This window comes from Carlito syrichta, unplaced genomic scaffold (assembly GCF_000164805.1).
Source record: "Carlito syrichta isolate Samal-C Ts95f unplaced genomic scaffold, Tarsius_syrichta-2.0.1 Scaffold305658, whole genome shotgun sequence".
Lineage (NCBI taxonomy): Eukaryota > Metazoa > Chordata > Mammalia > Primates > Tarsiidae > Carlito > Carlito syrichta.
In genome coordinates this window covers 1,495,543-1,505,560 of record NW_007249754.1, presented here as the reverse complement: position 1 = coordinate 1,505,560, position 10,018 = coordinate 1,495,543, and the positions used below count along the sequence as shown (strand labels likewise).

The window sequence follows — 10,018 nt, the reverse complement described above, 5'->3', positions numbered from 1 at the left end:
TAAAACAAATCATGCAATAAAAATAGAAAACTCTTAAATTCACACCTAACTGGGAATTTTAGTTCTCCCTGGCTCCCAGTTTGCTCTCCCGGGATCCCTCACGAAGCACAACCTTGGTGTACCGCCCGCCAACACGCTCACTCTTCGCAGCCGACGTCACGCCCAGAGGGCGTGTCCATGGAAGGGCGGTGCCTGCGCGTGACGACTAATCTGGCGGCCGGAAGCTATCCTGCTTTAGAGAGGAACCCGACAAACCCTGGGCTTCCGGCGGCGTCTTGAGGCGGTCGTCTCAGCGGCCTGGTAGTGTTTGCGCTGCGCTTTCCTGCTCTACGTTCTCTTAGTTCACTTTCTTCTTCCATCTCAGGGTCACTGGACCCTGGCGAAGCGGCGGGCGGGTTCCGCTTCTCAGCCGTCCCGGGAGCGCCTAGCTAGCCGAGGGCCGGTTCCCGGGAGCCGCGCGCGCACCTCTTTCTCCCTGTCGTCGTCCCCCCGGGGCCAGGCGCGGGGACGGAAAGTCGCCTCTCCCGCTCCCCGGAGCGGAGGCGGCAGTAGCGCCTCCGAACTGCACTTGCGAAGGGAACTCGGGGAGGAGGTAAGCGGTCTGTGAGTTGGCGTGGCTGTCCGGGAAAAGGCACTGGGCGGACGCGGGATGCGGAGGCCCGAGTTGTCCTTCATCCTCGCTTGAGTCACACTGGGATTTTGAGTTTTTCTTGAGCATCCCACCCCTAACTGTGCAATAGCTCCCTGTGCTCAGAACTTGCTTCTCGCCCTAGTTATGATTCTGGATTTGTCTAAGAGGGACAGAAGGCGCACACAAAAAGGCTGTGTTCCTTACTAACCATCTGAGGCTGGCATGAGAACCCTTGCACGTATTCGCATTTGTATGCGAAGTCAGGGTGCAGCAGCATGGTCTTAGTTTAGTCTTCCTCTATAAACATTCCAAACCTATTTGAAAAACCAGATCTCATTTGTGATTATTTGGTCTTGCTTATTTCTCGGCAGTGATAACGATTTAGGTTTTGGGAGTTGAGGAGTACAACTTTTTGGTAGTTATTTTGATGACTGCCTTGTCAGAAACTGGGGAAGGTGAAATGAATGGAGAGGATCTGATATTTGGCATTATCTCTTTCTAAAAAGGTTAATATAATTTATGTGGCTTGAAAATTATTCAGAGTTTTAAACGAGCAAATGGACTCTGAATGATATTGGTAGAATCTTGTTTGTGGAGAGCAGTCTTTTTTTTTTTTTGAGTTGGAGTCTCACTCTGTCACCCAAACTGGAGTGCATCACTCTGTCACCCAAACTGGAGTGCAGTGGCCGCTCCTGGCCACTGCAGCCTTGACCTGCTGGGCTCCGGCGATCCTTCCGTCTCAGCCTTCCGAGTAGCCGGAATTACAGGCATGCGCTACCACACCCGGCTGATTTTTTGATTTATTGTAGAGATGAGGTCTCGCTGCCCAGGCGGGTCTCGAACCCGCGGGCTCAGGCAATCCACTCACCTCAGCCTCCCAGCGCGGGATTGCAAGCTGAACCACCGAGCCCGGCTGAGTGCAGTCTTAAGCTATTTGGTTATTTATGAGGCTTTCAGATAATTTGAATTCTTTTGAAAATTATGAGAATTGAAGTCTCTTCAAGTTTTCAGATTTTTAAGGAAGTAAAAAGTTTGGAAAAAGTAGTTACACCTCTGTTTTTCAAAGTCCATGATTCTTTTGCAGTAAGTTCTAATGCAGCTCAGACCATGGATATATGGTGCCAGTTAGTGGGATCTAGTTCTGTAATATTTGAAATTACTGACTTTAATACCTAAGAGACAATATATTGGAGCATGTTGTGGATACAATCTATAGATTTTCGAATAATTTCTAATTTCTTAATGAACTACTTAGATGATACCAGACAGAGTAAGAAAGTTGATGCAGGCATGTGGTGGTTGGTGTCTGTAAGAATACTAGCACTGTGAAACAAATTTTCACTGTGATCATCTAGTAGGATCCAGTTTTATTAAATATGTACCTTTTCCTGTCATTCGAAATGAGCACTGATTGCATATTTTGAGATTTGCAAACTTATCTGATTTTCATGTTTGTGATATGAATTTCCTTTTTCCTCCAGCATCAGTTAATCAAAATGTAATATGAATTTAAAATACTAAAATCTAGCAAGTAGATGCTTTTTTAACATCTATATGTTATTAAAATTTTAATAAGTCATGAGAGTTTGTATTATAATATGCATTGACATTTACAAATTGTCTTTTACATTTGTTTGAATAATTGGTTTTCAGTGGATGTTATTATTCCCTACTTCCTTCCTCCCTTGTCTCCCCCAATCTCATATAGAGGTGGTGCTATTTCACCAGATGTTTGTTAGCAGTTGAAACATTAACCACTGTTGATATAGAAAGTGTCTTTTTATTTTTTTAGAAGTTTTGTGTGTTGCAGTTCTGTTTAATTTATAGTAGCTGCCAGCATGGGATATTATCTGTGCAGTCTTTTTTAACAAATTATTTTTTTCTGCACAGTGCTACAGTGTTGCTTTGCTAATCCCTTAGTAGTCAGCTCAATTATGTTGATTCTGTTTGAATGGAATTCAGTTTGGAATTGTCTTAAATCTGCAGATAAGCAATATGGAAATTTGTTTTAGAAAATTCTTTTTAAAAAGTTCTCTCAAACTATTCATTAAATAAACTTAGTTTTTTTTTTAAAGATGAAATAGAAATGTGAAGAGACTATTTTTAGTATAACCTTTTTAATCGTAGAAATTCAAGGTATAGGAATTTATCCTACTAAAAATACATTTATATAGTTTTAATTGCTTAATTATTTGACAGTTTTCTCTTATTATGCCTTTACTCATCCAGGTTAAAGTGGTTTGTGCTTTCATTTATGCTTCTGATGGAGGAGACCTTGAAAAAAATGTAATTTTGGATTGAAGTGAAAATACTAGAACTCATATATGTTTATTGACAAGATTTTAGTAATTGGGCTTCAGGAGTAATTAATTGTCCCAAAAGAGGTTCCTGTATGTTTCTTCCTTCTCAACTACATTTATAGTGAACCTTTGAGTACTTTATGCTGTTGGAAGTTTCCTGGGGCTGGGAAGCATTTTCCATTTATTAAGACCTTCTTTTGCTGTGTCTTTATTAAAAACTCAAACTTTGTCCTGGATTTTCATTTTCTTTTAAAATTGAAAAGAGATTGTAAAACTTCAGGTGTTTGTTTACTCTGCAAATGAAGAGGAGAAATAGGAAAATAACAATAAATTTTCATCAGTGTCTCTGTGGCTTTGATAATGCTTGTGTTTGGGAAAGACATGATGATGCGGGTGGAGGTGTGATGGCCACAAATCAAGGAATAATTTGGTAACAAAAATGTGGGAAAACCTTCATAGAAGATTAAACTAAATTAGTAAGTTGTTGATGTGACCTCAATTTGTAGTTTCTGATAAGAAAGACTTTAGCATGTACATCTTTATCTTACTGTTTCTAACTTTTCTTACATACTTTGAAGCATTTACTTCTCATTGAAGACTGTTCAGTTATTTCAAACAATTTTGAAAAAGTTTTTTTCCCCTTAATCTGCAATTTATTCTGTTGTGATATTATTTTCCTTTGTGGACCCGCGTTTCTAAATAGGATTGAAAATTCTAATTGTTAGCCTGGCGTGGTGGCATGCATCTGTAGTTCTAGCTACTTGGAAGGCTGAGGTGGAAGGGTTGCCTGAACCCAGCAGGTCTAGGCTGCGGTGGCCGTGAGCGTGCCACTGTACTCCAGCCCTCCAGCCTGGGCAACAAAGCGTAAGACTCCAAAAAAAAAAAAAAAAATTCTAATTGTCACATTAGCTGGTAACATAGTTTAAAATTAATATATGTAGCAGGAATGTTTTTCTGTTGCAGATCATGTATATATAGAGGATGCTTAAAAAAATGTTTACACATTTTAAGTATCATTCCCTCAAAAGATGGCATTAATTGCATTTTTAGACAGTGGTATTTTAAAAGTTCTATACTTTGTTTTTTGCAAGCATAAAGCATTGTATTTATGCAAACTCATGAATGTCTCATTCATCTTACTTTAAGTAACTTTTTATTGTTGAATACTGACAGAAGTTCCTGGGTGAACAATCAGAAAAATTCCTCTTTCAGTTAGAAATCTTCAATTTCTATATATATTTAAATTTTTTTTCTGTCTAGGACCTCCTTGTAACCTAGACCTGGTACTCAGATGGGTAGCGCCATTTTCCTAAAGGAAAGTACATCTTTATTTAATTGTATTTCTTCCCTAAATTGGAAGACTCAATAGTAACTAGAAGTCAAATTTCTGGGATTATCACTATGTAGGTGAATCTTAAGTGGTTCTTCAAGTCACCTGTAAAAGCAGTTGTGTCTCTGTGGAAAGCAGCTTTTTTAGTGGCAAGAATACAAGGGCTGGAGGTGAATCATTCATCTTCACTTGATTGCCTTTGTCATAGCAGCCCAAATTATTTGAAATCTTCAAAGCTTGTGTTGGGGATACAGGATTGTCAAGAAGTTTTTCAGTTGAGCATTAGGTGAAGGAAGGCGAGTAGTGCTGATTCAAGCAACAAATGACAGCAGGAAAAGAAACTGGAGTTAATACGTGGATCCCTCAGAAAAACAAGAGATGATAGATGGCCAGTGTTTTAAGTATACGTATAATAATAGACAGCTTGTCCTGACTGTGGACACCCTTACTATTTAATTTTTTTTTTTTTAAGGAGAGTGTGTTGTTGGGAGTGGAGGCATGTTGTGGGTAGCAGTGTTGAGGTCAGAACTAACTCATTTCCATTGACAGTGGATGGGAAAATGTGAAGGGCTAGCTGCTTGAGGCAGTGCGGTAGAGTGGTGTAACTGTTTTCTAAGTTCTAGATAACTAGCTAATAGGGAAAATTTGGAATCTATTCAGTTTTGTTTATTAAGAAATGTTTTTAAAAATTGAATTACTTGTTGAGGATTATGCTGTATATCTGTAAATTAATAATATGGCAATATTTAATGAAACTTTAAAATGTGTTTTTCTCTAAGTGTCCACATATGTTTTGTGATGCCATTACTTCTCATTGAATCTTGCTTGGATATAAATTGTAAAACGATGTTTTTCTCAGTTAATCGAAATTATACATTTTCCAGATATTTTTCAGTTCTACTACTCTTAGCTTTCAATTTTTTATGCTCAGTAAATCAAATGGACATAGGAAATTTTACCATCTTTTTCTCTGTATTCACATGTGGCTTGAGAATAACTCCAAGAAAAATTAAATAAAAAATTATCGGCCAGGCTCGGTGGCTAAGGCTGTCATCCCAGCACTCTGGGAAGCCAAGGCAAGTGGATTGCCTGAGCCTGAGTATTCGAGACCAGCCTAGGCAACTTGGCAAGACCTCGTCTCTGCAATAAATAAAAAATTAGCTGGGCGTGGTAGCACGTGCCTGTAGTTCTGGCTACTTGGAAGTCTGAGGCGGAAGGATCACCAGAGCCCGGCAGGTTGATGCTGGGGTGGCCATGTGTGTGCCACTGCACTCCAGCCTGGGCGATGGAGTGAGACTCCAACTCAAAAAAAAAACCTTATAATGCTAGTATGTAGAATTGGTATATAGTTCCTTACTTGGAGAACAGTTGATGTTGCAGTAAATTCGTATTCATTTATGTGACACTTTACATTAATATTTTTAAAGTAATTACTTTAAAGTAGTTCTCTAACTTTGAATCACTAAAAATTAATTGCTATTGTATTAAAAGAATGATTACATTTTATATTAATGAATAAGGAAAATATAGACTTTCTGATTTTAAACCACCATATTGTATCATTTCATATTTTCCTTTTCTTGGTTTGCCATCTTTTTTCATTTGTCAAATGGTATTTTTATTCTATGAACCCTTTTAAACTATGACCTGCAGTACCTAATTGTGCCAAACATTGTTTATAAATTTTTGTTTCATTTGGTACTACCATGATTTAATTTCCTTTGACATGACATGTCTTTACTTTGAAACCACAGTAAAGACTTTTGTGACCTAAAGGTAGATCAGTTCTCTTCCAAATGAAACTTTTAGCTGCCATCATTAATTCTGGTAACTTTTGATGACTGATAAGATTTCATCTAATATTTATATTGTACAAGATCTGACAAGTTTGTAAACTCATCCTAGAAAAAGTGCTACATACCTCATTGCTGAATATCACTACGGTCACCTTTGAAGTACTCCCCTTGGGAAACTGTACCAAAGCCAGCGCCTAGTCCACCAGTCAAAGCAATTTGGGAACCCTTTCGGAATGGCCATCAGAGCTGCCATTGCGAGAATGTTGGAATTCGAATTACAGCAGCAAACAAACATTAAATTCTTGTTAAACTTGGCAAGAATGGAAGTGAAATCAAGGACATGTTAGTCCAAGTTTATGGGATGATGCCATGAAGAAAAACAGCATTGTACAAATGGATTAAGTGATCTTCTGAGGGGACAGAAAGCGTCAGTGCTGAAGAGAGATCAGGATGGCCAATAAAGAGCAGAACTGATGAAGACATTGCAAAAAATTTGTCAAATTGTGTGTTAACTGACTGTGCAAAGCATAGCAGACCAAATGAGCATCGTTAGAGATACAGGAAAATCTTAACTGAAAATCTTGGCATGAGAAAGGTGTGTGCAAAGATGTTCCCAGAGGAGCTCTTGCATCACAGTGCACCAGCTCACACAGCACTGTGTGAGGGAGTTTTTAACCAGTAAACAAATAACTGTATTGGAACACCCTCCCTACTCATATGATCTGACCCCAATAACGTTTTTCTTTACCTGAAGATAAAGGAAATATTGAAAGGAACACATTTTGATGGCATTCAGGACCTCAAGAGTAATAAAAGGACAGCTCTGATGGCCGTTCCAGATAAAGAGTCACAAAATTGCTTTGATGGGTGGACTAGGCACAGGCATTGGTTGAATAACTTCCCAAGGGGAGTATTTCGCAGGTGACTATAGTGATATTCAGCAATGAGATATGTAGCACTTTTTGTAGGATTAGTTTGTGAACTTAATTATCGTCTGTCATATAAATTGTGATAAATTTAGTTTTTTCCTATCCTTGTCCCTCAGTAGTGTACACTCCGGTTATATCTTGGTCTACAATGTAGTAATGTTTTCTGATATATATCATACTGTCATCTGATATTTGCATTTCTAGTTGAATCACCTGATGGTTAGTTTTCTATTATAGTTTGTTTTTGAATGTTTTATGTACTTCTAAAAAATATCTTCTCTGTTTTTTTTCTTGTTACTAACAATGACAAGTCTGTTAATTATTTTTAGCATCTTTGACTTTTATAACAGTGTAGTATAAATTATAGAAACTTCTTGACTTTTTCTAGTTCTACAGGCTGTCCTGTTTTGAAAGAAAATCATTTAATCAAGAATGAGTTTTGTTTTGATTTTTATACTACTGGAAAATAAATATCCTTTATGCTTTTCTTTGACCTCTGTAAGGCAAATAAAATATTTAAATAGCGTTCATTTGTCTTCCAGGCTGATTTTTGGAACATAACTACTGTTAACACTTGAACTGTATGAAAACATAATTCCTGCCATCAATACAATTTTCACCTAATTTTATTTTTATTTCATTTTTTGGCATAACTCTTTTTCAGTTAACCAGTTGATGGTTGACAACTCTTTCTTAAAGCTTAGAGTTACTAAATTTTTAAGCAATTTGTATAAGTAACTTATAAACTAAACACTTTGTAGTTTATTTCCTGTGGTTGAATGTGCTGTGATTGCTATGAAAACTTTACCGTGTGGATAGAATGGTATTTGTTCATTCCACAGAGGTACAGTTTTAACCAACACATTTCATAGTTGTTATAAATTTGTCAGTAAGTCATGTCTTAGAAGATGGCTGTATCACTGTTTACCTCTGATCTCTCCTATGCCTTTTTTCTCCCCTGGAATATCCCCTGCAATTTTACAGTGTTGCCTATAGTTTTATATGCTTGTAAGTTGTAGGCTCAGTTATTTAAAATTGAAGAATTTTACAGTTTGCCTCTCTCTTTTTTGGTTAAAGTAGTACGAAATGTCAAAAATTAGAAGGAAGGTCACAGTGGAAAATACCAAGACCATATCTGACAGCACATCCCGAAGACCCAGTGTATTTGAGAGGCTTGGACCCAGCACTGGCAGTACAGCAGAGGTGAGTTCTCTAACATAGTCACAGGGGTTCTTTTAGAATCCTGTTATTGAATTACTGGCTTATATCATAAAGGTGAACAGGTTGTTTGACTGTAGGAATGTTGATTTAGGAAAATTTTTAAAATTTGTTTTATAAAAAGAAGTAGAAAAGGTGATAGAGTTTATGGGTTTTTCATCTTTTTTTCTGATGTTTTAATTATTTGGGGAGTAATATACCACAGGTTAGCTGGAATTTTGATAACATCTGTTTTAACTTTGTCCCACTAGCATTCCCCCCCCCAGAAATAAACATGAAATTTACTTGGTAACATCTGTCTCTTAGACACAGTGCCGTAACTGGCTGAAGACTGGCAACTGTCTCTATGGAAACACATGCAGATTCGTACATGGCCCTTCACCTCGTGGTAAAGGTTATAGCAGCAATTATAGAAGGTAAACTGAGTATTCTGAGTTGTTCATGTACTGCTAGAAGATGGCTTTTGTAGTGTATACATATTCTAATATAAAAACCTGAAATCTAACCATGTATTTGGTCAGATTGTTCTATTTTAATGGTAGTCTTATCAATAGTCATAGATTGACAAGTGTTTTTGTTATTTTCAAGATTAATGATTAATTAATTAATTAAATGTTTGCCTTAAAGTTAACTTATTTGTTCAATGTTTATTTGTTTTGACAATAGATCGTAATATGTATATGGCTTACTTTCCCCCCCTTAATTATGTCTTAAATTGCTGCTTAAGACAGCAGAATTCCATGATGACTGAATTTATTTTTGGTGAGGATAGGCTATTTTTAGCTAATTCTAAAATATTAAAATTCAAGTAGTGTATCATTTTAGCTTTTTATAATGTTTCAAATTCAAATTTTATACAAATTATGTAGGTTAGAATACATTTGCTAAATCCTTATCACAATGTGCAAATGTAGATTAAAATATGTATTTATATATAGATCAAAATGGATAGTACATTTACTATCTATTTTGAATATCATTTTGCCTTTAATAAAGGCTTGGCTAGATTAAACTTGCTTAATAATCACTATTCTAAAATTTTGTTTTGAGTTCTTTATCTTTATTCTGAAGCAATTTAAAATTTAAGAAAAATTATACAGCTCCTATATTTGCTTTGATTCTTAAAATGCATATAGTATTTTCTCAACTGATGTTGCTTCTAACTACTTATATGTGTTGTTAATACTGCTGCTGCCTCTAGATTAATTTTGCAACTTTGTAGTTTAAAACTTAATCTTGCTACTACTCCTAACTTTCAGATGTAACTAATATGCTTATGTGGTTAATAGGAAAACAAGTCAAGATGTTAATTCTTTTTCTCTCAGTTCACATATAATTTCTTATTCACATCACCAGTACTGAGAATGTTTCTCATATTTTTGTATATTAATATATCAGCTGAAACTAATTATTTTTCAGAAATTTAGGAGCCAAAGACAGAAAAACTGTGCTGAAGTTTATGAGTTTATTTTTGTCAATATATTCTTATAAATTTTGACACAAATATAGCTTTTTGTTGTTTTGTGTTTCGGTTCAAAGGTCACCAGAAAGACCTACAGGGGATCTTAGAGAAAGAATGAAGAACAAGCGTCAAGATGTGGACAGTGAACCCCAGAAACGAAATACAGAGGAGTCATCCTCACCTGTTAGGGTAGGAATGAATTTCCCAAACAAAGTAAAATTTCAGTGGTGATTTATATTTAACTTTTATTTTAACTATTATCTTGTGTTCTAAATATATGATAAATGTATAATATAGCATTATCATATTCTGTATGGACAATGTAAATTAGAGGAAAAAATTCCCTGGGAAA

At 36.4% G+C, this 10,018-nt stretch overlaps 1 protein-coding gene across 1 annotated transcript in view; it reads left to right on the top strand.

Annotated features, from left to right (window-relative positions):
• Positions 1–238: 238 nt before the first annotated feature.
• Positions 239–10,018, top strand: part of ZC3H13 (zinc finger CCCH-type containing 13) — a 95,979-nt gene continuing 86,199 nt past the window's right edge. Inside the window, exons 1-4 of the mRNA XM_021714487.1 lie at positions 239–592; positions 8,064–8,189; positions 8,511–8,620; positions 9,744–9,855. Coding sequence (XP_021570162.1) covers positions 8,073–8,189; positions 8,511–8,620; positions 9,744–9,855 — 339 coding nt within the window. The 5' untranslated portion in view covers positions 239–592; positions 8,064–8,072. The remainder of the gene's footprint in view (positions 593–8,063; positions 8,190–8,510; positions 8,621–9,743; positions 9,856–10,018) is intronic.